Here is an 18533-nt window from a genome sequence, read left to right on the forward strand (position 1 = left end):
ACGTACAAAACGTCACGGATTTTACAGAATCTCCACAGTCAACACAAAAAATTCGGCAGTAAACATTCAACCTGAATAATTCAATTGATTATTTTTTCCGACGAAAAAAATAATGTTTTTATTATGATTGAAAAAATTAAAGCGATTGGTATTTTTGAAAAGCAGAAGCATCTCTCTTTTGACAGTATGGTGAGAATTCGACGGAAATTTTTCCGTGATTCCTTTATAGGGTTCCCACCGCACATTCTAATGAATCTAGCAACACAACGGCCAGTGCATTTCATTGTGAACTGTCCGACATGTGGAATGAGAAAGCCAAAGAGAATAGGAAAAGAGACGAATAGTGTGAAGCCAAAAATACCTTATTGAGCAGACCAATCGTGCAATGTAAATAAACATTACTCATGCCAGAGTTGGAGGAGATAAGTATTGTAAATCTATCAAAAAAGAAATTTGAATTTTCGTCAGAATTTAGTGCAATCGTGATTGTAAGGTGCATTCTAGAGTCTATGTATGAGTAAAAACAAGTTTTAGATTTATTTCATCTCTTTGTTTCGAAATGCACATCGTTTGATAAACAAATCCTACGATCGACAAAAGGTTTGTTTTCAAAATATAATAGGAGTCATTTAAAGTGCTGCCTTTGGAAACGGTTGCCAAATTCTAGTGTTGAAATCATCGTAAAGGGAGTGTTGCCGTTTTGACTGATTTTCACTCTGCGTCTCTTTCACTATTCTCTTTGGAGAAAGCGTGTTCAAAATGCACACTTTCGCACACGTTTCGCTGCACGAACACCAGCATCGCCAGAATGGATGCGACGGATGCTAGTGTTGGAGTCTCGTAGTAAAATATCGCTCTGCGGGCGCTCGCTACAGTGAACAGTCGAAAATACTCGTTCCATTGATTAGACGATGGTTAAACTTTGTTCGTGTCGTACGCGTTTCTCGTGTAGCTCCCGCAGTAGAGCCTGGCTTGAATAATCATTTATAATTTGTTCCATTTTTAAAACGCAGTGCGTGGTGAAGGAGCAGAAAGTGAATAATCTTATGGTAAAGTGAACCGTGTTATCTATTTTACGGTTGTTTCGGTGCAGAGAATTTCATTTGATATGGGGGATATGTGCGAAGAAGATTGCACGAAATTGTAGGATGTGATTCAGCTTCATGGTGCTGATAAAAGTGAGCTCATATATACCTAAAATTAGAAAAAAAAAAATGCGATCAGATTAGATCTTGTGAGATGAATACGATAACGGAATAAGGATGTACATTTAAGAATATTTTTTGTTGATATTAACCTTTTTATTACTATACTGTAAATGTTAGTTTAAAAGTTAATGATTTCTTTTAGCCCAAGTGACGAAGAAAAAAAATATTTTTATTTACACTGGGAGGAAAATAGAATATTGGTTATGACACTTGCCTAATTTTGAATAGGCACCCTATACGATTTCGATAGACGATCAATGACGAAAGCAGGCAAAATCACCTATCTACACAGAGCGGAGCGAAAGTGTATGCGTCGTGTAACCGCCTCTTTCCTCTTGTTCTGCAGTGTGCTATGTGATTCAAAAGGTTTCTGAAAACAATCGTACAGGTGTGCGTGAGTGGCGTATGTGTGCGTATATTCTGTGTGAGTGACAGAACGATTTTGACAACGCAAAAGAACAAAAACAGGCCTCGTCGAATTTCACCAAACATACCGCGCCATTATTGTGTTTTGCGATTCGCATTTTCCTCTCCTGTGTTTGGATTTTTCTTCTCTCGGAAAATTGATTCGCATTTATTTGCTGCAGTGATTTGGAGCCGTAGTTAGTGCATTGAGCGCTTTCACTAAGAGCATTGATTTGTTATCTAGGATAATATTCACGTTGATTGAGTGCGCGATAGAAGTGGAAAATCAACTCGTTTTTTTGTCTGGTGGCAGAGGGCCAACTTGCGGATTCCGGCGGACTGTTCGTACTTTAGAAGCTGTCGGGCCGAGGTAATGAAAGGAAATTACCGCACGGTTCCGGAGCAGGCTAGCAACGAGTGCAAGATAGAAAAAAGTGAAATTTCGTGTTCTTTCTGATAGATAGTTACGAACAACGGTGAAGAAAGAGTTACTGATTGATCGATAGTAGTAGAAAGGCAGAAATAATTATTGATCCTGCGGAAGCATCAACACCAAAATACAAACACAACAAGCGACACCAAAATGGCTGGTGTTTTTGATTTGGAGCTGCACGAAGAGGAAAATATTCGTGACTCGGACGACGACGTGATTGAGGTCGATGATGTAAGTACACCCTGCATTCTTTCGCTCACTTGCCATTTTACTGACTGTAGCTTACCTGACCGGTTGGCAGGTAAATGGGGAATTCCGGAATTGTATTGGGGAGGCTGAACGGAAAGACCCTGTAAAAAAAACCCTAGACCTAGTCTACCTGGCGACGTATTTTGCCTTAATAATGCTTTCAAGTCGAACCAATTTTGGAGAGAAGCATATACAGTGCAGACCCGATTTTATCCGCCCCCTTTTTTGTCTATCCCCGTTGTCAGCTTTTTGACCCGATTTTGTCAACCTCACGAAAATTGATGGTAGTTTGATGGGTCGTAATTTAGCATTGTTTTATATTTGTAAATGGGGTCTGAATAGGGTTGTAATAAGAAAAAACAAACCTTGAAGTCAACTGTTCGTTATTTTGTAGTACTGTAAAGATGAAATCTCGACAAACATATGGTTACGGCCTAAAAGCCAACTGTCAAAATCCACTTTGATTGGAAATTCCGGACAAACCGTTACACGCCAATCACAAATGTTGGTAGTAAACGAAAGAGAAAAGTTTTCTCTTTCATAAACTCTTGTGAACTGTGTTCGACTAGTAACGGTTTGTTCGGAATTTCCATTCAAAGTAGATTTTGACAGTTGGCTTTTAGGCCGTAATCATATGTTTGTCGAGAAATGGATATTAATTCTGAACAAACCAACCATTCTTATTGGAATAAAATATATTTTTAGTTAAGTTTCGGATTATGCTCAACCCAGTTTCTATTGTAAGGTCATTCGTTGGGTTTATATTTTGCGTGCAAATTAATCAGCAAAAGCCTCAGACATGCGCTATAAATATTAACGCGAGCATTAATGTTCAAAGTGCGCATTACTTAAAAATTATCGTACATTCCAAAAATCAATGTCTTGTTCTGTCCCTTTTACCCCTTTTAGGTATGAACAATTTCACAAGTTTAAAGGCATGGCAGTTATCAATTGTAATTTATTCATGTCTCTCAGAATTTTCAACAAACTGAATTACTATTCCTTTTTTTTAAATAATATTTTTAGATATCGTGAACTTTTCATTCATAACTGTTGAATTTTTGAACCATTATACGCGGCAAAATATTGAGTTGACAAAAATAAAAGTCCAAGAAGACTTAAGTGTTACAAAATTACCCTAAGATCAAATTTTCATCAAAGTCGGACAACCTTTAAGGTATTGTCTGACTTTTTTTATGGAGGCTGATCGCTGATGTGAGACGTTCTAATATAGGGCGAATCGGGCGACAAGCACCTATTTCAAATGTGGATTAAAGTTATTTCAGAAAATCAAATATATGGAGAAATGCAACGGTTTCATATTTTTTTACTATGTGACATTGTATTCATCCCAGTACTATCAGTTTTGAGATTCCTGTGGGAAAATGTATAACCTATATCTAAACATAGAGGTACGAATTGATCCTAAAAAGTTATTAGCATTTTATTCGAGTGTTGTCTAACTGTAGCACACTATAAAGAAAAATAGTTTGAACAAAAACAAATAGGAATATGCATAAAAGGGAATTCACGTACATTTTACAATACACGCACATTTTTTGTCGGTTTTGGCCCGGATCTCATCCCAGTTACTCCAATGTGCGTCGTTTTGAAGCGACAATGCAATACACAACATTACAGCATTGTTACATGGGTTGTGTTTTTTCTGGCGACGTCGTTCTTGTAGACATTTTCAGTACCACTTGCCACCCAGTACCGTCGACATTCTGAAACGAATTTATCGTTGTACAAGGATGAGCAATTGTGATACGCGATGGGTTTGAATTTTGACTTACAAGATAAGATGCTCAAGATTGTTGTCGAAACATAGCTACATCACCTATAGTTTGTATGCTGAACTATTTCAACTTTTCATGTAAGCGCCGAAACATTCCATTCCGGATTAGTACATCCAATATTACCAGCTATATCTTTATTACTTTTTTTCAAACTTTATATCACATGTTAGAAACTAGAATACCTTCCACATCGTATCAAAGTTTGCTCATCGATTTGCAAGACATCCGAGACACTTAAAAATAACCCAGTTTATTACAGGCTGCCCTGCTGTTCATCTTACCCCTTATTTGTCTACACATCCTTGTCTGATACAAACTATCGGATTATGTGCGGATTCAAACTGCGAACTACTGTGCACTGTGAATAGGTTATCCGACATTTGTACTTGCTTTCTCTTAACTGTCCAACCAGAAACCACAGTGTGGATGTGAACAATGTGGAAAAACCTCAAGTAGAAAGGATTCATATTAGTCATTAATTCAGTCTAGACTGCAGTCTACTCGCTCTGTTCATGATATTTTGCTAGCACCACCACCATCATCATCATCATCATCATCAGGACAGCGTCTGCCTCGAGCATGACGTTAGTCCCCACAAACTGTCAGAAAGGAAACGGAATCACTTGATTGAAAAAAAAAAACTTGAATCAAATGTTCTTCAACTCTATCTTACAATTGCACCTTCCGACCACGTGTTCATCGCTTGGACGCAAGTATGCCATATTTTCCACCTTTTTGAACTTCAGATTTTTTTTTCCGCTATACTTACTGAAAGCTGTGTCCACGCGGATTGGGTTCGGCGTTCTGATTGCTGCCGACGAAACCCCCTCGTGATAATGGGAAATAGGGATGCGATGCGCGAAGTTTTAAACCGTGTCCCGTACCGCGCGCGCGGTACTGTCTGTCTACTACTACTCGCCATCGATGCCGCCGTCAGCGCCACCACCAGCTGTGCTAATAAATAAAAAATTGTTTCCTCCACTGACTGGGGCGCTTTGGGTGCACGGTGAATGAAGACTGTAGCGACACGCGGTGGTTATAGATTTTCGTCTTGTTGACTGCATCCTATCCATCCAACCAGTCAGTCAGTCAGCCAGCTAGCCAGCTATATAGTCTGTCAGCAGAGCAGAGGTTATCAACTTCGCTGCTGCGGGGGAATCAACTGCCGCAGCTTTCGCTCATGATGGAGGTGAGCGATCGTCTGCTAGTTGTATTTTTGGGGTGCTTCAAAGGCAAGTTTCGGAAGCGTGACCGGAGTTAAGATTGGGTGTCTGCTATGGTCCAGGGAGTGGGGGTTCCAACTCGTATTCGAAGTACGCAATAACAATTAAACTATGCTGCTTAGAACTGAAGGAATAGTATGTAAATCCCGTTTGGAGAAAATCCTGAGAAGAGGAAAATCTAATAAGTGTTATTAGACGAGAGGTGGGGTTGTACTGGGAGTGCGAACTTCACATCACTTGAGGATTTGCTGCGGTTTTATTGTGAGTTTTGAAGGAGCGCGCGGCGAAGGTTAAATTTCCTGAAAGTTTTATTTAAAAAGTACAGCTTGTTCAAAATGTAAGTGTACTATTAAACATTATTCGTTGTCAGATAACTGTAAGTACATGTATACCTCGATAGTACGTTCAATTTGCCTCGATAGTACGTACACCTACCATCAAACATTTTTTTCGTTTGATTTTGTAAACTTCAACAAAATAGGACAAATTTTGTTGAAGTTCTATGGGTTTCTGCATACTTTAGAGAAGTTGTGTGCTACTCAGAGTAGTTCTGTGAAGTCCAGCAAAGTATTTCAAACTTTAAGTAAGTCAAACAAAGTACACTCAAGTTTTTTTTACGCGGTTTTTTTTGCGCGGTATTTTTTTACGCGGTTTTTTTTACGCGGATTTTGAAATTTACGCGGTTTTCATTTACGCGGTTTTTGAAATTTACGCGGTTTTCATTTACGCGGATTTTGGAATTTACGCGGTACCCATCAATGAGGTTCCCTTTATCGCGGATTCTTAAATTTAAGTGGTCTTCATTTACGCGGATTTTGAAATTTACGCGGTTTTCATTTACGCGGATTTTGAAATTTACGCGGTTTTCATTTACGCGGATTTTGAAATTTACGCGGTTTTCATTTACGCGGATTTTGAAATTTACGCGGTTTTCATTTACGCGGATTTTGAAATTTACGCGGTTTTCATTTACGCGGTTTTCATTTACGCGGCTCGTATCCCCCACGTAAAAAAAAACCTGAGTGTAATTCATCTTGGAAATCTAGCAAATATGAAAAAGTTCTGCAAGCTTTAGGGACGCTCTACCAGTTTCAGGAAAGTCTTATATTTCGGGAGATCGCCAACTTACAAGATGATCCTCAATACTTCAAATAATTTGTACAACACTCAGAATAGTTATAGGTTTTGTAAAACTTCAGCGTATCTCAATTAACTTTAAGTACGATCTTCGAAAGTCGTATGGAATTTGGGAAATACTTTAGAGACTTTCTATACTAACAATTTCTACAGAAAGCAGAGTGTTCACGATTTTCACACATATTTTACCAATCTCGGAAAATTCTGCGAACTGAACATTAAGAAATATTACAGTTTCAGTAGATTTTGTTAACGGCTATCGGTGCACCGCAGTGATTCAGTCAAGCTGTACTGAGCTTCAAAAAATCCTATATTAATTAATATCTTAAGAATCCCTGGAAAGTTCACGAAGTTTCAAGAATATTCTAAGAATTTATGGAAAATCTTTTAAATATCAGGAGTGCCTGGAAATTTTATAAAATTCTATCAAAATTAAAAACAATGCCAAGTGCATTTCATGGAACTCACAATTAATTTCAACGAAGTATTTCGAGAAAAACTTACAGAATTAGAAAAGTGACGAACACCAAAAAACCTCTTCAACCTTTAGGTACGGCATGTCCTTCAAGCTCCTGAGAAGTCTTACTAACTTTAAGCAAAACTGTAAAATTTCGAGACATTCTTCGAACATCAAAGAAGATCTTTGGGTTAAAATTTAGAGCGATGATAAAACGGTTTTTAATGAACGATCTTCAAACATCGTGCACATAAAATTTGAATGCTTAGTCCCATACATTCTAGGAGATACAAAGTTTAGAATGGAATGGGCGAGATTCGCACGGCTAACGGCTTCGATAGAGGCTGCTAGTACTCCTAGAGCTAAAAAACGCATCTAAATAAGCGTTTTCCCAATACCTCGTTTAGGGATCTAGTGAGTGTGGTTAAAAAAATGTGTCCCCCATATTGGAGTGGCTCAAGAAATATGCCCTAGCTCAGCAAGACCTATCTTGTGTAGTCAACAACTATGAGTTAATATACCCTTTAGCTCATATGCCGGCATAATTTAAATGTCGATTTTGTAACTAGATTTTTATAACCGTTCGGGATTTTTGAAGTTTATTAACGACAAAAATTGAAAGCAATGATAAACCAATTTAAAATCCCATATGTATCAGAGAAGAATCGTTATCGCGCCCACCAAACGGGAACTTCTGCTCTTTGATCCCAGCTCATTTTAGTTTACTCGTATAGTTTTATAAATTATACTGTTATTATTACACGAATAAATATGAAAAAAAAACAACTCCTTCTGCTTCAATAAGATAAAAAATTCCAGATCCTCAGGGAACTTTTATAAATTTCAAGCAAATCTCACGAATTTCAGATAGTTCTAGTTCAAAGAAACTGTACGAGGCCAAGGAAATATTTTTACTCTACATTTTCATCCATCCTGGTTGATAGAAACCCTAACATTCTAAGATTGAGTGCTTTGTGATAGGTTAGTTTAACACTAATGGGGTGATGAATTTAGTGATAAATATTATTTTTGTAAAGTTTCATTCAATAGTAAACATAAAAAGTAGCATTTTGAATTTTCTTTTTATGATTCGATAGTACGTACGCTTCGATAGTACGTACGCTAAACGAAGCGAAGGTGTACGTACTATCGAGGTATACCTGTAGTATATTTTACCACCTGCTGTAACTGCTATGACTATGAGAAGAGACGAAGAGAATAGCACGACAATCGTGGTATTGAAATATTAAATACGTCCCACAAATCCTAGCTTTTGCTAGTTTTCCACAGATCCGATTCTATTTAAGAAATTGAAATATTCGCTAGACACTGAATTGAAATTTTACATCGCATTGCAGATATATTTTCAGTTTATTAAAATTTTATTCCTTCAAACAAGAAATAGATCAATTTTCATTGACTTATTTATTTGAATTCCCGTTTCTTGAAAAGGTGAACTTTGACAATTTGAAATGTTCTATAATTAAGATATGTGCCAATCAGCTTATATTTTGACCCTATTTCTATTATCACACTGCTTTTTGAACCCGTTCGGTGGAGCAGCGCCTGCCATTTTTGTTGATTGGGTTGGCTCAAATGATAGAGAATTGGAACACTCGATTCGAATTTTCGTTGCACTAATACACAAGCATTTTACTATATTTAGTACAGTTCCGTTATTTATTATATCGGTTCTAAGATATTGATACCGATTTTTTTCACATTTCGTTGATTGTAGGTCGAGTAATTAAACAAAATATTCTGGTACCTTCTTTGGCTATGAATAAAGAGAACCTCTGAGGCTGGATAATGTTACCTAATACATAATAATCACACATGCCATGTAAGGCCGTGAAATAGTTCACAAAATCATAAAATATCGTCCATGTGATCGTAAACTGGTTCATGATTCCTAGTATGATTTTCACGCCGTCATTCATGTTTGTGAAATAGTTCACAAAATCATAAAAAAGTATTAATGGATTCTTAAACTGGTTCATGATTCGTAGGTTAAGATTCACGATCTATCTGGAGGGCTTGTGTTATTTAGAAGATATCCGTAATCATTTTCAATTTAATGCAACTCTGTACATGGTCCTGAAATTTTCGCGTGAGCTATTTCACAAAATTTGGATTATTTCATGAAATATAATATAGTTACGCCCAACTTCTAGTAATAGGCACCAGCAGAAGATATAAGAAAACTATTAGAACCTTTGACATGGTTATTCATTTGATAAAGTTCTATATGATTTCCGGACAGAAAACGAACACTGCGCTGATCATCAAAGATATATCGCGATGTAGTTCACAAAACGGGATACTGCGAATCAGTTACGCTTTTATGAACCAAACCATATTTGTCACGTTACTCTAAGTAAAAATTCCGATAGTAATTAAACATGAACTTGAGTCACATTACACCACGTTTCCAATTCGAAAGTGAGCTCAAGAATAAAATATCACGATAATACGCATGTAAATTACGAAAATCGTGACTAAGATCCTGAAACCATGAACAAAAATCACTCCACTTATGACTAAATTATCACGATAACGTGAATAAAACTATAAAGAAATCATGACTGAGATCCTGGAATCATGAACGTAAGTCACACTACAATGCCAGAAAAATCCAACCCGAAACTCGCGAATAGAATATCACGAAAGCGTGATTATAAATTACGAAAATCGTTATTAAAAGCTTGAAATCATGAAAAATCCGATACAGGTCGGACTCGATTATCCGGGGATTCGATTAACCGTGATTCGATTATCCGGGGAAAATGATTCGATTATCCGGGTGTTTCGAAAAAAATTCAAATTTCAACTAGAATGTCTGATTATAGTGCTAATTCCATCATTTCAATCAATAGAACTTTTTTCAGGGAATGGGGAGGGGTCCAAGGTTAACCTCCTCTCGAATTTTGGCATTCCTAAAAAATAGCTTATATATGGGTTATTCTATGCAAAGTGACAAAAAAATCAAAACTTGGAATCGACCTTCACGGAATGGAACCAGTTTTGAAGAAATCGTTCATCTAGAGCCCATATATAATAAACTAAATTTTATGTCGTTTGAGCCACCCCTCGGTCCATGGGGACACAATTGTTTTTCTTCGGATTATATATCTGGTACTGTTTGAACTAGAATCAATCAGCGAGATGATTTTTGAAGGATTTGTTCAAGGAAAGAGAAACTAATACTAGTTTTTAACGGCAGTGTTGCCAAATATGCAACTTTTTAATTTTAAACTAAAAATATATTTTTCTCGTAGTACATATATTGGTTACTGCAGGCCTTTTTCACACATTATATCTACTTTGCTCGGCGGGTTTCTGGTACTCTCTTTGAATAATGATGACATGCTTCTCAGAATTATGTTTGGATACTTTCCAGGATTCTGATTTCTTAGCATTCCAATGGAATCCATTTCGATTGAATCCTTATCCGTATTTCTACGTTTTTTTCTTTGAATTTTGATGCAGGACTCTAGAGAAAAGCTTCTCAGAGATCGAATGAAATCCTTCTCGAGATAGAATTCTTCTGAAAATTATGATTTATTCAAGATGCTGATAGAATCATGTTACTATTTTTAATGAAATCCGGTGTAAAATTCTGATGAATATCCTGCTCTGAGTTCCAGTGGACTTTGACACAATATTGCTCTTCTCCCATTATCCCCTTCAACAATTGATTCCTGCTCAGAATTCTAATGGCATCTTTAACCTCTTTATGCCAATGTTGTTGACAAGCAACCACGTTTTTAAAGGACTATAACTGTTGGTTTACACAACATATGTTTACAACCACAAGTAAGGCTAAGAACTGGGACTAATATCTTTCACTTGAGCACTAACAGTTATTGATATTATCAGTAGCATAAACGTTATTACAATTAATCTGATTAGGTTCCGCTGAAGCAGTGCTGCAAGGAATAGTTTCTTTTTTTTATTCAATTCGTTTATTTGATAAGGCACATTTACGTTAGTTAGCTTGCTTTGTTTTACATTTTAGATTACTTAAAACTAGGGTATTACATATTGATTTTTTTAATGAAACTAAGGACATTATATAACTATCTTATACATATTCACAAGAGGGTAATTTAATTTTCGTAAGATTAGGAGGGGTAATTTAGTTTTTCTGGCAATATGGTTTGACATTTTAAGCAGGGAGATTATTGGAGCAAATAATTTTTAACTAAGGGGGTCAATTTTACAACTATCTTAAAAGTAGGAATGACTAAAGGGCGTGATTGAATTTTGTAATGATTCGGGGAGATTACTTAGAGTTAGTTGGTAGTAAAGTAGGGCATTTTCAACGAGATTTTGTAATATAATAGTTAAAACTAGAAAAGACTAAGCTAGAGCTAAATTTTTCGGGAAGACATTTGTGGCGGAGGGCTGGGGGGTAGGTGTTATACTTCTAGGTATAAGAGACAGGGGAGGGAGGTTGCACAAAGATGACAGGGGGAGAAAATTATAAACTTTCAGTCTCAGGCATTGGGAGATCAACAGTATAGATTACAGACTCGGGTGGCCTTCATCAGGAAGAATCATGTATTGGGACGCTGGGTGGTCCTCCTCAAGACGGCAGAGGTTTCGATTTCGTAATACGGCTCAGATGTGGATTGGCAACACTTTGAGTTGCGCGTGTGATGTACTGTAGGTCGGTTTGTTTGTTTGTTTGTTTGTTTATTATTGGCTTTAACCCGAAGGATCATTCGCCTGATAGATTAAAAAAAAGTACATTTCATTTAACATAGTTTGTAATTATAGTTTGTTATCATGGATAGTTGAGCATCGATTGATCAGGAATTCCTTTTTACTATTATGGTGCCTTGATGATTCCTACGCGGATGAAACGGTCCGCGTTGAACCTCCGTTACTCCCGTTCGGGCTGTAGGTCGGTGTTTTTGGCTCATTCGACAGATATGTTTTGTGTCGCCTTGGAGTCGCATCAAACCATCGTGGGTGTATGGTACAGGTGGAAGAGAGCGTTTCTGAGAATGAGAAATAAAAATGGGCAGTTAAATTTGTATATTGATGGTTTTTAACCAATGTTGTTTGTGTTTGTGGACAACAACGTCTTTAAACAGCTATAACTTTTGATTGAGGCAAGATTTCCTCACAAAAACAAGTAAGGCTAATAAATGTGACTATTGGCTTTCATTTCAGTATTAACAGTTTCAAGGATCAGTTCTAGAACTGAAGTTATTGCAATCAGTCTGATTGAATTCCGATGAAGCAGTGTGGCCAGGGACAGTTTAAGTTGACGACGGAAAATGAATTTTTCATATAACTTCGTTATGATGCAATATTAGTGAAAACTGATAAAACTTATCAATTTAGACTATTTTTGGCTACGTTTCCCAAGCATTTGGCCTATTCTAGGAGAATTGAAGGTAAAAATTGAACAGCTTCTAGCACTGCAAGAGAAGCGCCTACCTTTATGAAAAAAGTTTTTTCGAGTTTCTTGACCCCACCGTTTTCAAAAAAAAAAAATAGTTTTGAAACCCTACATGCACTAGAAAAAAGTTGGGCATGAAAGGGTTAAGAAGGTGTAAACTAGGGACATATAGAGGAGATCGCGGCTTGCCAGCACATCTCGAACTGGGACGTTGGTTGGTCTTCCTCGGGCCCGCAGGGTATCCATTAGCCGAGACCTGACGAGCTGTACTCGATGCACACCCAGACAATGTGCTCGATGTCGTGATAGCCGTTGCCACAAGCGCAGATACCACTATCTAGGAGCCCAAGGGATAGTTTCTGTTAATGCTAAAAATGAAATTTTGGAATATTTTCGTAGCCTGGCAATATTATTGAAAACTGATAAAAAATTTCTAATTTAGACTGCCTTCAACTACCTTTTTCATGCAATTGGACTAAATCAGAAGGTAAACAAAGAGCCGCTTCTAGCACTGCGAAAGAAGTACCTATCTTTATTAAACCAGGTTTTTCGTGTTTCATGACGCCAACAGATCTAAGGAAAAATAGTCAGTCAAAAAGTTGATCAAGAAAGGGTTAACAAAATTCTGATAAGAGACCCGCCAGTCACTGGAGACGATTCCAATACTTGGGTAGCTCAAGCAAAGATTGATGTTAGGCTACGTAAAGAGAGCACCAGCAGTACTTCTCGCTGAGGCAGCCAGGAACCCATCATCTACGTAACATTTGGTAATCCTTCGCTGATGACAAACATGAGTGGGAAAGTTTGTGAAGACTGCATGCGTAGTGATCAGCTGACGACCCGGTACGACATTGGTCAACTAAATGATGCTACAAGGACAGGGATCTCTTTGTGGAGGCACAAAGCGCACTTTCACTAGAAATTGGGTTAAAAGAAATGTTAGCTGTGATATGTGACACCACGTTAATTAAACTGGAGCCAAGAAACCGACAACCCCCTTAGTTTATTTTTTTCTAGTATACGATTAAACGAATCATTTACCCCGGAAAATCGAAGGCCCGGGTAAACGAGTTTTATCTGTATTGCAAAAGACACACCTTATCAAAAAAAATTCTTAGAATTCTTAGACAAATACCTATAAACAACAGATACGTACCGCTTACTCGTTACCAATAAAGTAATAAAAGAAAACAAACTGAAAATACACCTAGAAATTCTGAAAAATCGACTAGGGCCAAAATAGGCATTCACATTTACTATAATAGGAAATTTTACACTGACCAATTTCTCCACGAACGAAGCTTAAATTCATAAAATAACACAAGAAAAAGTTTGTGATTCGATTATCCTGGGTGAGATTTTTTTTAAATCCCCGGATAATCGAGTCCGACCTGCAGTAGACTCATGAACAAAATATCACAGTAACGTGATGAGAAATTATGAAAATTGCGACTGAGCTTCTTAAATCACTACATACCAGGTATCTCCAAAGTATGAACAGGAATCATAACAAAAACTAAACATGTCCAGTGAACGCGAATGGTTTTGCGCGAATTAGTTTTTCAGAAAACACACAGTTTCATGAATACGACGATTATTATCCATAATTTCAGGAACTTGGTCAGGGTTTTCGTAAATCATTTAGTTCATGAAATCCTGATTTTTGTTCATGAATTTATGGACGGATTTTTTTCCCTGGAGTAGGTGCAGAGCATGAAAAAACACAAAACATAAAAAGGCCCATAAGCCTTCTCAGCCTTCTCGATGCACCACTATCGAGGCGTAATGCAATAATCATCTTAGAGCTGCTGTCCGTCAGAGGTTCTTTAACATTGATGCACGAAATATACTTGTCAATTTAGCCCGTCTTTGGCTACGTTTTCCACGCAATTGGACTATTGTAAATATTCTAGAATTTGAGAGCAGGGAAAAGCCCGCTGGAGCTGAATTTTGTTTTAGCTCTCTCTCTCCAGCAGGCATAAAACCTCCTCATCTTTTATATCAACAGATAACAGACATCCAAATGATACAATTCGTCACTTATAACTACAATTAAATTTAACAGCATAATCTTAATAACAAGGAACTAGCACTAGACTACAGCTAACATGATAATGAGCTTAGAAAGGATTTCTTGACAGCGTTACGGGACAAATGGAAGTCGAAGACATTGGAACATCGATTGAAAAGACGACTCATACTGACGGAAGGTGCGTTATAACCATAATTTGTTCTGGCTACCGGAATGCGAAAGAAAGGATGGGTTCGAAGACTGCGACGAAAAAAAAGTTGATGTCCAAAAGTTGTAGAAGTTCGGAGCAATCGATTCGAGATTGCAGTAGAGTGGCAATGAAAACGGCCTTCGAAACTTCCCGGCGTACAGACAGAAGATCGAGGTCAATAAGCTTACAACGATCCATGTAGCTTGGTAGGTTCGGTGGGTCCCTCCATGGGAGTCGACGAAGTGCGAAATGAACAAATTCACGCTGAATAGCTTCAATTCGTTGGATATCATTTTGGTAGTAAGGTGCCCAGACTACATTGCCGTATTCGAGTGTAGAGCGAACCAAAGTACAATAGAGTGCTTTTAAACAATGTATGTTGGTAAAGTTCTTAGTTACTCTGAAAACGAATTCCAACAGCTTAGAGACCTGTGTACACAATGTGGTGCTTGAAGTTTAGTTTGGGATCTAAGTAGACTCCTAAATCTTTAACAGATGATTCCCGTTTGAGAACGATTTGTGAGATATTGTAGTCGAAATTAACTTTCGAGTGTATGCGAGTAAAAGATATAACCGAACACTTGGAGGCGTTCAACATCATCCTATTGGCATAACACCAATTGGTGAACACATCCAACTGGGGCTGCAAGAATGCTGCGCCTTTGGCATTCCTGATAAGCTGAAATAGTTTGAAGTCATCAGCAAACGGAAGTTTCATACACTTCAGCAAATGGTTTAGGTCGTTTAAATACAGCAAAAATATGAAAGGTCCGCGATGACTGCCCTGAGGAACTCCCGGGCTGGCAGCAAATGGTGATGTCGTACAGTTTCCAATTTTTACTGCCGTTCCACGTTCGGTTAGGTACGAGTAGAGCCAATCCAGAAAGGAGCCTTTAAATCCAAGTCTACTTAATTTGGAAACAGTTCTCTGGTGATTAATTTTGACAAACGCCGCGGAGTGTAAATGGTATCTACCTGTAGTCTTGCTTGTAAACACTGACTGATGAAGGATGTGTAAGACACTAAGTTTGTAGTAGTTGACCGTTTAGGCATAAAACCATGTTGGGTCTCGGATATGTAGCTTGAGTAGTTATGAGTGATAAAATCAACAATCAGTTCGAATAGTTTAGATACTGCACATAATGCAGCTATTCCTCGATAGTTCGAAATGACGCTTTTGTTCTCTATTTTGAACACTTTTTAAAGCATTTGTAGCGTTTCAAAGTGGCGTTGGACCACGGTGGGTAGATTGGTTCACGGTGTAGTTTCTTTGGTATGAATTGATCAATAGCATATGATACAACGTGCGTCCAAGACAAAGCAGCAGAGTTGCACTCACTATTGAATAACAGAGAAATCCAGTCCTAGCTCGAAAAATTTGATTCATAGCTGCAAAATTTCCATTTTTGAAGTCGTAGTACACAGTATATTGAGCATTAGAAGGTAAAAATTGAACGAGCAGCTTCTAGCTTCTATGAAAGAAGGCTTTTCGTGTTTCTTGACCCCACCGTTTTCAAGGAAAAAATAGTTATGAAACCCTACATGCACTAGAAAAAAGTTGAACATGAAAAGGTTAACCCATTCATGCCCATGTTGTTTACAAACAATGTTTTTAAACTGCTATAACTTTTAGTTAAGGCAAGATTGGCTCACAAAAACGAGCAAGGCTAATAACTCTGATTAATACCTTTCATTTGAGCAGTAACAGTTCTTATTTTTAGTTCTAGAATTGAAGTTAGTCTGAATGGATTCCTATGTAGCTGTGCTGCCAGAGACAGTTTACGTTGACGACGTAAAATTAAATATCTTCGTTATTTTGCACTATTATTGAAAATTGATGAAACGTACCATTTTAGACTGCCTTCGACTACGTTTTCCATGTAATTGGACTATTGTAAATATTCCAGTAGATTTGCATTCAGCAATGGAAGGCAAAAATTGAGCAGCTTCCAGCACTGTGATGGAAGAACCTATCTTCATGAAAAAAAGTTTTTCGGGTTTTTTGACACCACCCTCTTCATGGATAAATAGTTTTGGAACCCTATATGCACTAGAAAAAGGTTGGGCATGAAAGGGTTAAAGACTATAATAAGATAATTTAATAACTACGTATCTTCAACGAATTTTAATTTGAAGTGGGCGTAGCGTAATTGGTAAATAGATTGCCTTGTACGCAGCGCACCTGGGTTCGTGTCCCGACCCCGCACATTGGGTTAGAAATTTTTCATAAGAGATTTTTCTAACCCGAAGAGGCGAATGACCTTAAGGTTGAAATCTCTATAATCGAAATAAAAAAAATCTAGATTTGCCGTCAGCTACATCGAAATAGACTGAAAATAGCCTATAGCTTAATGACCCAATTCAAGCAAACGGTCACTTTATTGGCTGCGACTTAGTGAAAATTATCAAACGAAAAGGTAATAAATATAGTATTATGGGTTTTACGATATCGGCAAACGCTTCAATAGAAGATAGCTTTAGTCTCAACTAGTCTAAACGACTTTGGCAATAAAACACGGTCAGTGTACTACCCTTATAGAAAAAAATTTAACAATAATGCGAAGTTCACCGCCCACGTGTCAATTTGTCCAAATGAAAACCACGCTATAAATAAAAAATTAAACATCTTTTTACATCATAGTTACATTTTTCATGCAAAAAAAAATACAACTGAGAAGAGCGCAACTGTTAACAAATCATTCGACTTACAAAAAGAAACCAACCAGCAAACTAACTCGGATTGAAGTTACGGCAATAAATCTTAGCAGGAAGAAAGTTTGTAAGTAAACTAGAATTTATTACAACGCTCACAAGAAAAAGTTATCCGAAGATTTTCAGTCGTATGTACTGACTTCATCCGGCCGAGTCGTTACAATAAACGGCTGCTACAGTCAGTACAACAGTATTCGTCGAAGAGGATTTTGTCATCGACAGACGCCAGACGAATGAGCTGTTTTCCCACTTACTGTGTGGGGACAGATATTTGGCTCCTTCGTTCGTTCTGGTTTGAAGGTTGCTGAATGATGTCAGTTTAGAATTTACTGCTCAAGTTCGCACAGTTGACGTAACGGCAAAAGATTTTTCATGGACTTTTTTACTTCCACTTGGTGGTTGTGTGTAATATACTGGGGTAGTAGTGATATACGAGCTGTATTTAATTAAACAGTTGACTCTTGAGTGGTTTTTCTTGTAAATACACGGAAGCTTTTCCGAACAAGGATACCCAATGACGGATTAGAGGCTTCTAGATTAAAACGTGTTTTACCATTGCAACAAAGCCGAAGTTATTATTGCAACCCGCCATATGTTTCGCTCGAGGAAGCACTCATGAATGAATCATCATCGCCCGAGAACAAATAACCATTCTAGACAAAAGTCGTTGACCGCCCAACCGACACCGAGGGGTGCACTGAGATCATCAGCGTATACATACACACAAAACTTCAACTGTAGCGCATTTCGCAATACGGCATTAAAAAGGAATATAAAACAAACCAGTGCACATCCAAGATACTTCGACTCCTACGGTCGGTGGTGTTACAACAAGGTGCCACCACTATATAAACTCCTTCGGCACGTACGGTCCCATACTGAATGGGTGGGTGCGCGGGGAATGGGAAGGAATCAAGATCATTCGCGCACATCGCGTGGCATTACCGTGGCCGACCGTGAGCAGTACTTCTGTTTCTTCTGTTTTGTTATTATTCCGCTTCTGCGGCCGTCCGATTTCAGTTCAGGTTCCGTCCGATGAGTCTCTAGCAGGTGTCAAGGAACTCTACCTAAGGCAGCGGCAGCACACGCATTATCATACACCTTCCTTTCCGTGGGCCGGTTCGGTAACCGTCTGTAAGTTTGTACCACTTCCCATTTTTCCCCCTGTAGAACTTTTATTCAGATCAGACTCTCAAGTTTGGTTCGTTTTAAAATTTACAACGGCAATGATGATGATGATGATGATGAAGACCGTTGGTGCTCTTACTTTCGATG

The 18533-nt window shown here is 37.9% G+C and overlaps 1 protein-coding gene across 8 annotated transcripts in view; it reads left to right on the forward strand.

Moving 5' to 3' along the window:
• The first annotated feature begins 894 nt into the window (after positions 1-894).
• The window catches only part of LOC131693827 (ribosomal protein S6 kinase beta-2-like), a 115119-nt gene continuing 97480 nt past the window's right edge, over positions 895-18533 (forward strand). Inside the window, exons 1-2 of one of the 8 annotated variants that reach the window (XM_058982020.1) lie at positions 895-1049; positions 1796-2277. In XM_058982020.1, coding sequence (XP_058838003.1) covers positions 2197-2277 — 81 coding nt within the window. In that variant the 5' untranslated portion in view covers positions 895-1049; positions 1796-2196. Of the gene's footprint in view, positions 1179-1396; positions 2278-18533 lie in introns of those variants that run through there. The other 7 variants (XM_058982013.1, XM_058982014.1, XM_058982018.1 and 4 more) reach the window with 7 other exon arrangements.

Source organism: Topomyia yanbarensis, chromosome 3 (assembly GCF_030247195.1).
Source record: "Topomyia yanbarensis strain Yona2022 chromosome 3, ASM3024719v1, whole genome shotgun sequence".
NCBI lineage: Eukaryota > Metazoa > Arthropoda > Insecta > Diptera > Culicidae > Topomyia > Topomyia yanbarensis.